We start from the raw sequence: 17,352 nt of genomic DNA, 5'->3' as shown, positions 1-17,352 counted from the left end.
GAAAGTGTTTGCTGAAACAGTAGGTGATTAAGAATTGTAGGAGCATATACACTACTCGTAGCTGGTGGCACCGCCCGAAGTCTTGTCTTCGTTTGTGCACGTTTGTTAATTTGCGCCTCTCTTATAGAAAAGGTAGACAAAACCTTGGCGATATTGTCAGTGCACATCTGTTGCACTATCAAAGCTTGAAATCGAATATCGTACCGGGTTCTCAGAAAATCTATGTAGGGAACGTGCTACAGGCAATGAGAGTTGATTTCTCAGATCATCTGGGATTTATTTCTTTTTCCTTCATGCGTCTTCATGTCAGTGTATTTAATTAATTTATATAATCAAATGGAAGTGAGCGCGCTTTCCCGCTGTCTTCCGCCTCCCCCTCCCCTCTTCCTTTCTCCCTTTTTTATGTTTGCATTTTAGAAAGCTACATTTTACTGCCAGCTTGCCTCGTCCACTAGACCCATGCGCGTCTCGCGTTAGCAATAGCACACGGCGGCTATAGCACTACATATATGCGCGTGCCGCAGTTTCGCGGCCTGGCCCGCACAGTTGAAGCTAGCATGCAGAACGCAGGCCAGCCCGACCCCGATCATGGTGCACATGCCCGGCCAGGTTCCACACCTCCCCCTATACCGCTCCATAGTGTATACTCGCTTTGTTAGTGCTCGTCTCGCTTTCTCTCGATCTCCCCCTCCACTCTCTCTTTTTACCCCCCTTAACCCTTCACCCCGTGCAGGGTAGTCAACCGGAACTACCTCTGGTTAACCTCCATGCCTCTCTCTGTATTCTTTTCTCTCTCTCTCTCTCTTCTCGTTCGTAAGTGGTCTTTGCCGTCGGCTGGCTGCCCTCGCTAATAATAAGTCAGGAATCGAGATCGGCTGTAATTTCCTCTTACGAACAATTTTAGCGTAAGAAGTTTTTTTTTTCTTTTTTTTTGTGAATGCTGGCCCCGGCCAACTTCGAGCTCGCGGCGCGCAGGTCGGGCACTAAAGGAAGGGAGGATGCGGCGAACTGAGCTCCACGCCGAGCTCTCCACTATAACTCCATGCACCGTGCATGCAGCACTGGCTCGAGTTCCGACGTCCGTTTCGCGCTCGCTAACAATGATAAGCGAAAACGAGGGACACGAACAATGAGTGTGCCCTGATGGTAACTCGGAGTGCAAGTATAGAAGAAAGCGGGCGGAGAAAATACTAGTTTTCGTTTACCTTGCGCGCGCGCCGGACGGCTGCAGACGTGCGGCCTCGGATGCGATTTCCAGGGAGATTAAAAAATTTCGACAGCTTCTAGGCGGTGTTCTGATAGCCGTTGCGCAATCCATACACACACCAGTACCCGGAAGTCGATTTTGCTTTTTGTTTTTTCACCTCGCACGCAGGTTGACGTCGCTATAGTGGCCGTCAGCCAACCCTGCGTGGTGGCGAGCAGGAAACACAGATTCCTAACCGACACTTCGCCGCAGTGGCGCTGCATGTCCGATTCGAAACAGCAGCGCACGCGAGGCCTATGTTTTCTTATATATGGATGCCATTAGCCTGCTATATCCTGTAAATATTTCATGAAGCCCTCTTCGTCGAAGTCCAACATAGCTGCAAATTTGCATTTATGCTGCACTGCTGTTCTCCGCGAAGTCGTGGGTTGGAGGCAGAATGCAAAAAAATGCTGCATTATGTACACCCAGCTTTGGGTGCACATTAAATGATTTTGCGCGGTCAAAGGTAACCCGGCGTCTCGAACAATGTGTGTATTGCTTGGAGACGTTAAGCCTCGTATTGAGCAACACTGCGCTTGCTAAGCCAACTCAATCATATCGCGATTTCAACTTCTATCCGAGCAAGAACATATATCCAAGTATACAAAATGCTTGCTCGTATCATTGTACGTTGTATTCTTTGCCCATAGTGTCACTATGTACAGCAGGTAATTCTATTACTGATATAACCGAAGTTAATCACTAATAGATGAAGATGTATGTGAGAAATTATTTTTTTTTAATTGTACTCATTAACATCCCTTTCCGTGCCCCTGTAGTTACTAGCAAGATTCATTTTTACCACAGTCATTTATTTTCTTTTGTGTGTGTGTTTGTTTTACATAATACAGCCACAAAGGGCTGCAGTTTAAAGAACGCAGAGAAAAGGCAAGCAAGTGAACGAAGCAATAAATGAAGCAAGAAATAAAGCAAGAACTATCGGCACAACGCATTCATTAAAAGCACCTATACGCGGCGTGCACGCCGATGGCCGCGCCACTGGTGGCGGCCTTGCGCAGAACGCATGGGAGAGGAGCGAGCCGCGCGCCTAGCACGCCGTAGTTTGTTGCGTCGCTGATAGTGCTTCTCCGTCTTATTTCTGTTTTCAGAGCAAAATAAGCAACACCCTTCGCATGTGTGGGATGGCCAAAGCTTCCGAAGAATGTCGAAGAAGAATTGTTGCAGGGTGGGGGGGCTCAAATACCGGCGAAAGCGTGCCGGTGATACGGTTCTAATTATTCCCCGCAAAGCCTCATCAGCAGGAGCAACGGTGGCAATGGATCGTAGCTTCGGCGCGAAATTTCTTGTTCTCATCCTTTCCTTTGTCGCTTCGGTGTTTTTTTTCTTTTTTATTATTATTTTTTTACTCAATTGTAGTTAGACGGGTAAGCGACGAAGTTCGTCTGCAGTGCAACATGCGGTTGAAAGGCATTTCGCTAAAGTTCGGAATGCCGTTTGCCGCTTATATTGTTTTCCGCTTCTTTACCGCGTTGGGCTAGCTAGGCAGCACGACTACATGAGCGCATTGTTTTGCATGTTAAAGCTACAGAAGTTTGCAAGAACTGAAATTGTTAGTTTTATGTGGCCCGGTAAATCCTCGCACCAGCTGTCGCGCACTTCATGTTTTTACATTTATTTTATGCGTGGCTTCGCCCATGTTTAACTGTTGCTAGTTGCTTCATGCATAACTCTTGATTCTTTTGAGCTGCGAGGTTTTCACCCTGCCTCGTTTGTAAAGGGTATAAATCACGCTGTGTCTTATCGGAATGACACCAAGCAAGTGCTTCTTTAACAGCTTTATTCATTTCGCCCGAGGGCACCTTAGATATTGTGGATTTTTGGGAAATGTGTTTAGAAAATAGGTAGCTCAGGGCGAGAATTGCTAATAGTTACTGCATATGGTATTTTTGTTCTATTTTTCGCTGATCCATTTTTCGCTGAGTAGTTCGCGTCACGTCATCATACCTTGATGCTGTCTGAGCAGAATTAACACGCCGAGTGATTTGTTCGTTTCACAACGTAGTCGCTTCTTGCAAGTGAATTTTGCACTCAGCTGAATTATTTCTTATTATGCTTACGCCGCATAGGACTAAACCCGGCCTTGCCGCCAGCGCTGTATCTAATTTGACTGGCGCTGCTCTGCCTTCAAATATATCATGTGGCCCTTCTCTCTAGTAACATTTAAAAAAAGTACTGCAATGTTAGTCACACTATAGCTTTGTACGTTTCCAAGCAGTTCCCTTAGGAAATTTAAAATTGCAAAAACTGCAGCGCGAACGGCAGTTCATCGGCGGTACAGCGCTAACACGCGCTTTTATTAACCCGTGCGTTTGGTGGCTTCGTTGACTATAATGTACGCGTTTCTATCAATAAATTCGCAATTATTCTACTTCAGGCGACTTTTACTACACTTATTCGGCGGCGTCACATGTATTCATCGGCAGAAAAATCACAACGGTATATGCAGACATCGCACCGTGCGGATTTGTTATCTAAGTCTGCACTAACGACGGGTGCTTATTATTGAGGTACAGAAGCAGCATTACGGCAAGGGTAGAATTAAAGAAAAAAAAAACGGTCGAGACATCGCATTAGTCAACAAAATTTGTCGGCTAGTTTACATGAGCTCCACTTCATGTAAATGGTCTTCATGGCGTTTGTCTGCGGGACGCACCTGGCGCGTATGTGGACCATGTTGCCCCAAACACCGGTAACATCTTGTTCATACCCGCTCCCACAGAGGTCTGCGTCTTCCCTACAGCTGTCACCGCAGAAGAAGCAGTCTGGCGCCCGAACCAAGGACAAATCGCAGCCGCGAACTTCAGTCACCCTTGCTGCAAAGCGTTGTCGTCTGCTACTGCTCCCACGCGTATTGTTGGAAGCGCCCGCTAGGTGGCTATCAGTGGCGCCTCTATAGGCGGTGCACGCGGCCTATACACACGCAGGGCAGGTGACCACGATCTCATGGTTTGGCACATGATCAGCAAATATAGAGTGGAGAATTAATCAACTACGAGACACATTACTCTGAAACGCAGGCACAATGCCAGAAGCTCCTCAAGGCCATCGCTTCCAGACGCCCAGCAGCCAGAAATTGCCTCGGCTGAAAAAAAGGAAATGAGTTCAAGCATAACGGAGGCCCGAGAACATGGGCGTGGTATCACAACGGATTCGACGATTGTGGTATGCTGCTAGACAGTCTTCAGATTCCCTAGTCGACTCGCCTAGGGAAAGCGACGGTATTAAAAGCGGAGACATAAATAAGAAGCCTTTGCAGTAAGGCACATGCTCCTGATGTGAACTCGGACGTTTAACTTAGTTGCTCCTGCATGCAGTGAGCTTCCGTAACTAGAGCCGTGTAACTAAGCCAATAAGCCCTTTTTCCTTCATTCCTACTACCGGACGTATTCGCCGATGGGCTTGGTGAATTCCTGGCCCTATAGCGCCACCCTAAGCCGCAACAATGCCTTGCACTTTGATCAGACGTAGTGCGCTGGTTGTTTACTGGTAAGCGGAAAACGCCCGTGAATGACCATAAGATTATGACTTGTCTCTCTGCAACTGGAACCACCTCATCAGCAGGTATATATAGGGCGTGTCAAAGTATGGGGGCCGCACGCTGTGATTCCTAGAGAAGCTGTGCGTACGATAGCGAAAGTCATTTTTCTGAACAGTCAGCCTTGCCGGCGTCTGTCTACAATACCGAGCCCTCAACCTATTATGTGCGCGGCGCTGGAGGGGTACATGAAACGTAGGTTTGCTAGCAGAAATGTAGGGAGACCACAAACAAGGGAGACGTAAAAAAAAAGTTCGAGTAGTGGTTCAGAAAGTTTGATGCTGGGAATTTTTCGTGTGTGTGTGTGTGCGTGTGTGTATAAATATAGGTAGGACATTAGGCAAAATAAGAATAGCTTCGTGGCGCAATCCACCACCTCGTTTCAAAGGGGACGCTCATAGCATCCATCCATCCATTCAAACGCGATGTAACCGACTGTACTACCATGCTGAAATGAAACGTCATTGAGACGAAAGAAAGTCGCTTATGTTTTATTAGTTAAAAGTGCGGTGCTGGAGCCGGCGACCAAGAAAGTAAGAGTGTACGTGAATAAGTCCCACAATAATGTAGCACACGACAGAGGAATTTGAAAAGAAAATGCACATTTTAGTTTATATTTCCGTGCTCACTTTCCACTCTGGTACTTTGTTAGCAGTTCTCCATCATCGCTATTTTGTGACAGCCAGTAAGAAATTTCTAACGGTAAATACGCATAATTTTATTTAGCGCTTTGATACCCACTGCACGAAGTCGAATACCATTCAACTTTCCTTTTCTCTTACTAAACAATTTCAATATTTTTTAATAACTGCTGTTGCTTCGGGTCCCCAAAGCCTTCGTCCTATACATTCCAGTGCTAAGCCCACCACATTTCGTTGCTTATGAGGAATATACGAGCGCGAATAAGAAAGTCTCTGTCCATATTTTTTTTTAGCCACATTGCGGCTGTAAACGCGAAGTGAGCATATCCATTCCCAGCGGTGGACCTTTCTTGGACCGGCCCGGCCCTATCTGCTGGAGGCTCCTCGGCACGGCGCTGCTGCCACTTGTTGAAGCTAAATCGTTGAGGTGTCGAAGTAGGAGCAACGAAGTATGATTCGCTTTCTATGGAGCAAGGGACGAACACCCCTCGAAATCCACAGTGAAATGCAGCCCACTTATGGGAAAGGTGTCTCGCTTTGAGAGGTGGTGGTGCTGCGAGCTCGCAAAAGGCCGTGAAGGCTTGCATGGCAGTCAGCGTTCGGGGGGAGGCCGCGTGCGTCGCTGGCAGACGACAACATGGGCATCGCAAATTTAGTGCTGCGATGGGAAAAATGTCTGAACCAGTGTGGGAACTATATGTGGAAAAATACTGTATGAGGCACGTAGCAATAGCTTCGTGGCGTATGTTTTAGTTACCTGTATATACTCTATACCTTACCGCCCTAGTATATAGGTGCCAGTTTCTGCCACTGTTGGAGTCACTGTCGTTTGCTGCTGTTGCACAGACTAATAAATCGCTCAAAACTCCACACACTTTCTGGCTCTAAAACGCAACATCAATAATTTTCCTGGCAGCAAGCTAATTAGGCTAGGCAACAACATTTTTGGCCGCTCTCGCTGCTTCTGGGAAAATCCACGCCACGTACGCGTCAATGTCAGGAAGCGCTCAACTGACGCTGCGTGGGGACCTTCGGGATACGAATTCAAAACGCGTTTAGCGTATATTTCGTATGTTTTCTACGCGTACAGTGTACGGCTGAGCATGAAATACATCGCTTGGGGAAACATTTCGGAATAGTTTACTGTAATAACTCTTCTGCTTGCCAGTTTCGGTTTCATTTGCCAGGAGGTGCATGTTTCACGACTTTCTGACGTATAGAAGTGATGGCCACGGGCGCTGAACGTCACAGAATTTTGGCAATCGCCCTGGCACGCTCGGTTGTCCGCTATGATGCTATATGTGTTCCGCTGTTCAGGAACATGTTGCGTTGCGTGTCCTTTTCGGCTCACACCCAGTGAACCGTATAATATAACTAAATATGCTTGGCCGAGTCAAACGTTGGTTCAATACCGTCGTGTCACGGCTCATACCACGAAGGATGCGCGCGGAAAAAAAGTCGAAGAGAAATCGATTCGAAAACGCCTCGCTATTAACCCATACCCATGAGACTCTTCCGGCCAATCGCATAAACAGCAATTTCCATCATGCATGAATGGCGGAGGTTATACCACGTATTCTATAAGAAGAAAGCAGATGGTAGCGTCGCCCCTCGGCAGACGTGCTCACTGCATGCGCTTCGTGATCGTCCAGGACAATTCTTGAGAAGCGCAGCGTCTTTTCCAGTCCACTGCAGGAGGCGCTGTCTTCAACTCGGTGAAGTGGAGGAAGAGCTTCGAGTGGAGGATCGATTGAGAATACGGGGGTATTTGTATCGCGGAAACTCTTCGCAAAAGAACACTCGGTGCATCGCAACTGGAGATCACGGGGCAGTTATTCAAGCGCTTCTGTCCTTCGACAACGACCGCGGCTTTGAGCCGACGACAGCGCGCATGTATGTATACTCACGCAACCACAAGAGAACGTTCCCGCCAGCTCAGATCGCAATCCGACGCCGTACTATACGTATATACACGCGCCGATATCGTGTTCCCCCTCCTCCTCTTCCGTCTTCCTCGGAGCTCGTTGGAACGCGGCGTGGGATTAATCGGGCCGATTTATCTCCCGTTCGCGACAAGAGCGCAAAGCGCCGGTAAGGCACCTCACCCATTCGTTCGGGGTCCGGTTGCCCAACCCACGCGCCACATGCTGTCTTCTCGGCCTGCGATGGTTCTTTCCATCTCGGCGCCCTTTCTTGTCTTTAGGTTATTTATTCGTTTTTTCTCATTTCAGGGCGCAGTGGGAAGCGTGCTCGTTGCTTGTCATTACTGCAGGCTGTTTCGAGTGCGCGCCATGTGTAAGCGTATATGAACGGGTTCCTCTTTAAGGTGACTCATTGCGAAGGAACATAAACGCCGGTTCTTGTCGCCTTTTCAGGGAAAGCATTACTTCACTCTGACGACCATCGAGCTTCGACACAGCTTCGACATGACCTTCGAGAACAAAGGGTGGCTGTGTGGGTGAATAAATTATCGCCACTTGCACAGACATATGCTTATGCTAACTGACGCATGTGATTCTAGAGAGAATGCAGTATTATAATACTACAGTATAATTATAATACGTCAGGCGGTAACTACAGTTACAGCCTGATGTTGTTAATCATTTGTTCTGTTCCTGCGTTGTATATAGGTGCATATAGGTATGGTGAATATTTCTTCTTTAACGAATTTCCATAATTCAGTCCATAATCATCACGCAGCTGGCCCATCTCGGAAGGCTGCGTAGCATTTGTACCACGACAATAGCCTAAAGTTGTGGAATATTCTTGACCCATGGAGAAACGCTGGTTGCGTAATGCGTGCTACGAAAACGCTGGGACATTTTTACAAACTATAGGCCTCAATCAGGCTGTAGCCTGACTGAGGTTGCAGGAGTCATAAAGACTCGTGCAACCGCTCAGGGGTTGGTGTTCAAAGGAGAATGAAAAAGCTCCCATAATTCCCCATAAAACCACCAAACACAAGGGTGCGGGAAAAAAGCTCCCTTCGAATGGAGAATATTGTACTCCCTTAAGGGCTTGAGTTATGCAACGAGGCCAAAACTCCCTAAAAGGGTCAAACCTGTTTACAGTGTATGATCAGTAAGATTGCAGGCGTCTATCTATATACATATATAGGTGTATGTGCAGTTTGTGTGTTTGTCTGATCACAGCGTGCATCATATCTTTCATCCAATACCTGGAGCAGCACGCCGAGTCATACGTTAGTCTGCACGCAAACATATCGCCCGCTTCCATTAAGGACAGCATGTCTCACTGTCTTAATTCTTTATGAAATATCGCCAGTCTAGTTGGCAGTTCTGCTCACTGAGTGATTTGCTTTGCAATGGTACCGACAACGTTTTCGGCTCCCGTCTAATGAACCGTAATAAAACTAAATGCCATGATAACAGTGCCCATTAAACAATAAACACAAAGCGAAAAACGGGAGAAGCGCTGTGTAAGTTCCGACTCGTCCGGTTTCCCATGCATCCTTGTGCAAAACTAAATGATTGGTATAGTGTCAAGACGGTTTAATTGGCGCAAGATATCAATTAAGGTTGTGACAGAGAAAGTTACACTTGCAAGTCACAATGTACTGTCACGGGTTTCAGTGGACCATGTAATCTTGTCCTGACGTTGATGAGTTACCGCTCTAGCATGTTGCCGGGACGCAATAGAAAACAACACTGCTGGCTTTGACGGCGTCCTGCAATGAGCTGTCCAATCGGAAACTGTCAGAAACGTTATTATTCACAAGTATGGCCTTTAGCGAAAGAGTTAAAGGTATAGCTGTGTTAAAGTTACGTCGCTATTCATACATTTGTTCTAGCTAATAAGTCAGTTGGAACCACACACAGAAAAGAATGTCAGACGTGCAGGTGTAGTGATTACTCTAAAGGCGTCACTATAGCCGCTGGTACTTCATTGCACGTCTCTGCATGATATCAGTAAAGTCACAGTATATATATGTGCGCACCAAATTGGTACTCTATAGAAAATGCTTTTATCAAGGCTGCCACTTTATGCTTCATTTCTTTTGGCTGGAGGTTATAACACATCGTAACGACGCAGTAACCTCGAGCTCCTCAACATTTCCTCGCTTCAAGTATACATATATCCACGTATACATATACATCTTCAGTATACCAAAGCAGCGATCCATTGATCTAAACAGCTGTAAGTGTGTATAGGTACAGCACTGACAACGGTCGTACGCTACAGCCAGTAATAATGTCAATTGCAATGATACGCGTGGAACACGTGCTTTCTATGAACGCCGCAGGTTTTACACTCATGGAGCACCTGAAAAGGAATCGCAGCTATGTGCAGCTCCGTACACGTGTACTGGTCCAGTGATCCTGTAGCTGCTATGATGACGTAGTAAATAACGCGTTATTCCACAGAACTGTATTACCATGTCTTTCAGTGACTTGTATTCTGTCAGCGGGAATAACGGACAATGGTCCTCCATTGCGTAAATCACGTCTTTCCGCTGCGTTACTGGTTGTGCCATCCATGGCGGATGGTGAGTATACCATTACGCATGAAACGATATCTGTCTGGAATGCCGTCGTATAACGTTTCCTGGCAGGAAATTCAAATAAAAAGCCATTGTTCCGCTATATGAAAAATGAGATAGGCGTTGAAGTTTTCAAAGCCTACGATGTCGCTGATCTCTATAACTCTAAACCTAAGTTACATAACCCTGATCGGGGTAGACAAGGTCAGGCGGTTTAGACGGTGCACTCTGCATACGCAATTCATCTACATACCGGTGGTGCATGATTCGTGTCTATACCTTCGTATTAATGAGCACGCGTGCACTCATTCATTTAAGCCTTGTTCGCCACTTATTCCACGTGACGAAGTTCGCAATAAAGCAACAACTTTCTGTACAAGCACGACATCTCAGGTGATCCTGCGCATGAAGACAACTATACGAGTATAGTGCAGCGCGTGCTGCATCGCAATCGCAATCCATCGCAATCCATTGCTGCAGCACCAGCTCGACAAAGTGCGAATTCAGCAAATGTCAGCCCCTAACGAAACAGCAATTGGCCTTCTACTCACGTCCTGGAAGTCAGCCATGTCGGCGCCCAAGCTCGCCTGCGGCGCCGGCAACAAGAGAGCAGCGCTCGTCATGGACTTGCCCTAGGGCACGACGACGGCCCGGACCCGTCTCCGGCGGGCAGGAGGACGACACCTAGCCGCCATCTTGCCGCACTCCGCCGCTGACGGTGCCCCTTCCTTCGCAGAGATGTAGCGCCCCTCTCGACGCACGTGCGCAGAAACAAAATCGTCGTCAAACGCCGCGTCAACGCCGCCGGCAGCTGGAGCGCCACACGATCGCACGACCAGCGGAGCGCCCGAAGCGACACTGGCGCCGAAACCGAACACAGCGCCGCCGCGCGTCGACGGCCACCGCTCTCTCCTCCGCCGCTCCGTCGTCGTACGCAGCGGCAGCCGCCGCTCTCGGTCGTCGATCGCTCCTCCTCCTTTCACCCGCTCCAAACCTTGAAGCCACGCCTCTTAATGATCAAGAACGACCAATCCCGGTTCGCGCATCCGAATCAAAACTCCGCCCACCGCTGTTAGCAGAGCGGCGGCGACGGCGCGAGAAAGATTACTCCTCCTTTTCGGAGCGCGCCTCGTCTCCCAACGGTTCATGCCTCGCTGATGCTGTTTCTTTTCGCGTCGCGCGCTTCTGACGCGCTTCTCTTTGCGCTCGCGCGCGCGCGTGGAGCGCTGAGGAGGAGAAGAGGAATGAGAGAGCGACGCTCGCGAGCGCTCCTCGCAGCCTCGGAGCGCGCGCGTGCGCCCTTCTGCCACACACGCACGCTCTTTTGACGCCGCAGAGAGGCTCCGACGAACGACGCAGCGTCGTCATCGTGGCGGGGTCGCCGGAGCGGGGCCGATTAAGACGGGGAAAATTGAATAGAGGAAAAGAAGTTGTGTGGCCGGTGGCGCGCACCGGAGGGGGGCAGTAAAGCGACTGTCGGCCAGCGTTCGCCCTGTGGGGGGGTGGGAGGGGGAGGGGGAGGTGAGTTAGAAAGGAGGAGCAGGGCAGCCGCCGAGATGGAGAGAAGAAGAAAAAAAGATGATTTTCGGAGCGAGCGTCGGCGGTGGCAGCAACCGAGGCACGGCGAAGACCGCCTTCCTTCTCTCTATGGTGCGTGGGAGCAGTTTGTCAACAATGGTAAGATTTCTGTCCCCCCCCCCCCCATCATCTGCAGCCCCCTTCCTCACTTTTCCTCGTTCTTCTTGCGTGGCAGTGGCAGCGGCCCACGGCAACGTGACAGCGGTCGGTCGCCGCGAGGGCTGTGGTTAAGGGCCATTAAAGAGCGCGTCTCTGGCTGAGCATGGAGCGTGGTGTGCGCCCGCTGGGAGGACTAACGCATCGTCGTTCGTCGCTGGGGTCACCCGAAGGGGGCACCGAGAGATGCCTCGCTGACAGTTTTTCTTCATCCTTCGTGCCCTGCGCGGCTTCTCCTCTCCTCGTCGGCGCTGCGAGTCGGTGGCTGCTACGGAGGGCGTGTTAAAGACGCCAAGGCGGAGAGAACGTCGACGTCGCGTTTGTGCTGCGAGGCGCGTGTAAGCGCGGTGATGTGGCGCGCTCTGCGCGCGTGCCGCCTCGACGGGCGTCCCCGAGCGCTGCTGACGACGACGATGGCTTGTCTCGCCCTCGCAACTGCCTCCAGTGGGGTTATGCATTGTGTGTGTGCCTGTGTGCGTGCGTGCGCTCGCATTTTTTTTACGTGTTTTATACTTCCTTGTTCTGTGCGCGGTTTCGTTCGCTCGTAATTGCGCTGCTTGCCGGGTTCCCAAGACGTGTGCGCTCCTCCGATGGCGCTTTGTAACGCGCCGCGGCAGGTCGAAGGATTTGTTTGTGCGCCGAGCGGGCAACGACAAGCGGTCGGTTCTCGTAAAGGAGAACCGGGATATGCGAGAGACGGCGTTCGCCTGTCAGAGCGCGTGCGCGCGCACGTGAGATGTATGCGTGAGATGTATGCGTGAATACGTGTTTTTGGCCCATTTCCACGGCACAATTTTCCGACGGCTCGTTATTCAGCGCACTGACTTTCTCGACTGCGGTATTTCTTAGCGCGCGTGTCTTCCTAATGCTGCGTATAATAATCGCGGTGCCTGCCGTTTTGCGTCAAAGCTCAAGGTCGTGCGTTCGACTCTCTGCCGTGACATCCACATTTCTGTGGTGCATAGTGTGCTTGCAGATAGTGTTACGGACATGTGAATACGGTCAGATGCTAAATCTCAAAGCTTACGATATACACTCAGCTGCGCATAAAAGTCAAGTATACTGGCGTAATGTCGACGCGCCGACACATTGCCGAAGCCACGCTTTGAAGGCGTCCAAAATGCGTTCCATAAATTGTTGCGCGCCATGAAGCTGACACGTTAACAAAACGTTGACGGGTGGGTTGAAAATGTCTCAGTTACTTCCGATTCGCTTTGCGCTCCTTATTCGTCGCCTATATATAATACTGCCCTACGCTATCACTAACTGATTCGGATAAACACGACACTATATCAAACTTACTTACACGGTCAAACTACACGGTCATTCATTGACTGCAACAACCTCGATTGTTGAGCAATTGACTACTCGGTTTCTTGTATCAAAATTTCAAATCAGTGACATTTATACGCGTATATGAAATGTTCACTGTTTGCTCGAACAGATACCTAAATATATACCTAAAACATAATTATACCTAATACCTAAAACATAATTGCTATTGTAACAATACAATTCTATAAAATTACCTTGTATATACACCGTTTGCTTACGCTTTGTTATATGCACCCCACGGTCAAGTTTCGCAATCCTCGCCAATCTTTTGTGCAAGGGTTGCTATGAGTATACTTTTCCCTCCGTATACTGATAAGCATAGACTGGTACATACGCATAAGTGTATTTGGCCACAACCTTTGAGGACGTATTTCCCCAAACTGAGGTTAAGCACTGTATCACTGCGGAATGGATATCAACTTCATTATTACGGGGCTTCATTTGTGCAATTGAGACACATAAATTAACAATTAAAATGTTAACTACTAAACATTGTAGTTAGCTAACGTGGCAGTGCACTTCGTCGTACAATAAATGCCCGTCTCCACCTATAGTCCTGCTAATATGACAGAATTTCGCTCACGTACTGCTATAGAAGGGCATCGATATATGGTAAGTATGTTGTCGCTAAAAAGAAAAGATCACTTGGCACACTAGCACAGAGGTGAAAGCAACGTTACGTTACTTGTTATAAGACACCTGCATTCAATATTTACGCGATGACGCCAGAATTGATGTTACTCAATGCATTTCTCTATAGTCGTTGAACTTAGCCAGCGCTGCAGGCAGAAAGGTAACTAATCGGTGCCGTAATTACCGCAGGCAAGTTCGCATAAGGTGAGCACCTTATGCGCAAAACCACATCAGAGACACGCCGATGATTAGATCTATATATTTTCATTCCAGCTAGATTGAAAGCCATATAATGCATTCACTGAAAAAAAAATATACTGCGCCCATGGCAGACTCGCGTTCTGGAGGAGGGTGTGAAAGCCACCTTAAAATATGAGTTTCTTTTTACTTTCGTCTTTGTCCTTTCTTTTTCAGTATTTTGAGACACATAAGTATACACAATTTCTAAATATCGCCTGTGGTCGACAGCGGAATTGTATTGCTTGGGGTATATTACTCAAGGCGGCGGGCATTATTCGCATGGGAAGTGACAGCTGATATTTAATGAAAAAACAATTCGTCATAATTAACTGTTGAACTAATCACTTTACGAAGCGTGATTGGGGAATTGGAGCCGGTTCGTCCCGAAACCAAGCCAACTTGGAACGTATAGATTGAAACAATGCAGCGCAGGTTTTGCAATAAGCGCCGTCAAGGTTGCAGCAAAATGTGTACACTGTTGCGCTTTTTAAACAAAACGCTTTCGTGAGCAGCGCAGCGCAAATTTAGGTAAAGCGCATGCGCACTTCGTCGCGCAACTTGGAAACACGCACCTCAAGAGCGGAGAACGATTTCCACGTGGCGCATGCCTTGCGAAGTGGTCGGCACAAATTCGCTAATTGCGATAGGTGCCTTTAAAATGCTTATTCTTACATGTAATCAATTTTAGTTTCTTCGGTCTCAAGTTTCCTGTGAAAGTACCGATGTCCACCTCTTCGAGTAATACGCCTCAAGCAGTGAAATTGTGGAACAGGTGCATGTCATAAAAAAAGAAAAGAATACATACGTATGTGACCACTTCTACACCTTTCACGCAATAGTTCCGCCCAGACCTTCCTCTTCTGGACCATCCTCTTCCGAAGGAATTTCGTCTTCGCATACGTTTGCCAACCGAAAATCCGGCCCACAAATGTTCTCTTATGTAAATTTCGTCCGCGATTGACCGCCGATGACAATACTGCTTCCGCAGCCCCCGTACACTGTAAAATATTTTACACCCCTTAAAGTGAAAAAGGGTGCAAATGTGTCTATAACTCACACCATTAGGGTGTTATTTAAATAAAGTACACCCTGTGGGTGGGAGTTAGACACATTTACACCCTTTTTTACTTTTAAGGGTGTAAATTATTTTACAGTGTATATATGCACGCTGACTCTTGACGTTCCAAACTTCCGTCTTTGGCGGTTGTCTCGCTACTTACCAGCGAAAACATGATTTACATTTTTTTTGGACACAACACGGTAACTTCTACATACGTACCAACTCCCTAAACCCTTTCTTATATATGCAAGTACTGTTTGAATAAAGGTGTCAAAAATTATCGACGTGGTGCTTGTCTCCTGCTTGTGTGGCTCATGAGTTTGCAGTAACGTACGCTGTACACTGCAGCGCTGTATATATATAAATGCAATACAGCGAGCTTCCATGGATATCACAGCATCTATATGCATCGTGTAGCATTTTTTTTTCTTATTTGAGTGAGTGAGTGAGTGAGTGAGTGAGTGAGTGAGTGAGTGAGTGAGTGAGTGAGTGAGTGAGTGAGTGAGTGAGTGAGTGAGTGAGTGAGTGAGTGAGTGAGCACACGTCCGCCGTAGCCTAGCTTAAAAGGTCTTGCAGCGGTGATGGCATATTGTAACGATGACAAAATCACTTGGAAACGTTAAGTTCAGCATCTCTTTGTACAGCCTACCTGAAGCCCCTTTTCCTTTGTACGCCCGTTTTCGCATTTGCAAACACATCGAAAGATGACACTCGCAGAAAATTATGATCTACGGCGAAGGAAACCTGATGACAACCACCATGGCGGCGCCGGTAGTGTACGTGGGGGCGGTGGGGGAGGGTGGGGGTGAGAAGCAAGGAGGAACAGAAGAAAAGACCGATAGATCCTGTTCCTATAGGCGCGGCTCCCGAAAACGGCGCGAGAAGGCGCTGCAAAAGCGCCTGCGTCAATGATCGTAAGCTCCTGCCGAGTCAAATGAAAGCGCAGCTCGGAAACAAAAAAACATATATTCGAAGAAAGGGATTGAAATACTGCGGCAGGGACGTTCTCGCGGGATGAGAGAGAGAGAGAAAGTGAGGAAGCCAAATGGAAGCAGACAGCACTAGGGAGCGAGAAGTGAAGGCCGCGTACAGGGGGCGCTCCGAGCAGCGGACTAATCGATGCGCCGTGAGCGCGTAGCGTTCGCTTCCATCATCTGGCCTTTGCACCGTGCGCGCTGGAGAAGGAAAAAAAAAAAAGGAGAGCTAGGCCTTAAACGGACGCGCGCGCGCACAGCGCCCCCGCAGAGCACGCGGCGGTTCGTAAGCGCGGACGTGTTTGCCGTCGATTTTTATCTCGGCTGGCGCTGACGGCGGCGGCTTTTGAGCGGCGCCGTTTGGAGCGCACTACCTGTGTTTCACGAGGCGCGGCCGCGATGCCAGCTTTTTCTTTTTTTTGTCGTCTTGAAAGGATTATTGCCCTCCTCCTCCCGAAAGCAGCAGCGAACGGCGCTTTCTTATTCGTTTCTGTCCTTCTTATAAGCGCGAGCTCTGTACGTGAAAACTATATACGCCCCGAGATTCACTGCATACTTACTTGTCTATATCGCGTCAGTTGTGGTTATGCTCCGACACTGTGCAGATTTCCGTACGTGGAGTCGCAATTAGGCTTCGTCGGGAGAGCCATTTGTGCTGTACACTGTATACCCACGCGTCTTCTGTTCTACCTAATGTGCACGCATTGGCTTTAACCCCTACAAGCAACACAGTAGTGAAAAGGACACGCTCTATTATATATTTTAGAAGCTGGCAGAGAGACAGCAGGCTATCAGAGGAGAAGGAGGAGGTTGGCAGGTGAACCCACCTATAAATTCAGCATGTTCAAACACTATACGACCAAAAACAGAACTACGCTTTTGATCGTCCAGTGTATACAAGACAATAATCAAATTAGTATCCCGCATGAAAGGCCTAATGGGTAAAAGGAACGTCAATAGCGCTGGATATTTTATTTGGTTTATTTACATGGTCGGGAGCACTGCAGGCTGGCGGCTGTAATAAAAGAGTGAACTAGTGCGAAAATCTTTATCGGGACTTACAAAGTCATCAAGGTGGAATGGGATGGCAGGCAATATCATAAGAAAAAAAATCATTTGTCTAATTGTGCTGCAAAATATACCCCGTTTCCCGACAAATATATCTTCCAAATTTTATACCGAAACGTGCTCATGTGCTTCAAACGTGGCGCCAAAGGTACTTCCCATCCGTAAATATCGGCTTGGCCGGATTCATACCGATGTGACACAACTACTTCAATGACGCTGTACCAATATGCAAAACGGATTTTTCTTTCTTTTATCTTTCTGTTTTTGCTTTTACAGTTTAAGATCTGGTTTTATAGTTCATTGCTTTTCAGAATTTTGAATATTCCGCGAAAATGGCATTTATGACCGTTGGCGGCAGCAC

General features: G+C 48.1%; 1 protein-coding gene across 1 annotated transcript in view; it reads right to left on the bottom strand.

Moving 5' to 3' along the window:
- LOC126517948 (uncharacterized) overlaps positions 1-10,844 on the bottom strand; it is a 62,749-nt gene extending 51,905 nt beyond the window's left edge. The window contains exon 1 of the mRNA XM_050167778.3: positions 10,499-10,844. Coding sequence (XP_050023735.2) covers positions 10,499-10,570 — 72 coding nt within the window. The 5' untranslated portion in view covers positions 10,571-10,844. The remainder of the gene's footprint in view (positions 1-10,498) is intronic.
- Positions 10,845-17,352: the final 6,508 nt, after the last annotated feature.

This window comes from Dermacentor andersoni, chromosome 11, assembly GCF_023375885.2.
Source record: "Dermacentor andersoni chromosome 11, qqDerAnde1_hic_scaffold, whole genome shotgun sequence".
NCBI classification, from domain to species: Eukaryota; Metazoa; Arthropoda; class Arachnida; order Ixodida; family Ixodidae; genus Dermacentor; species Dermacentor andersoni.
Note: the sequence above shows the minus strand (reverse complement) of the source record. Positions and strands in the feature narration are given on the sequence as shown.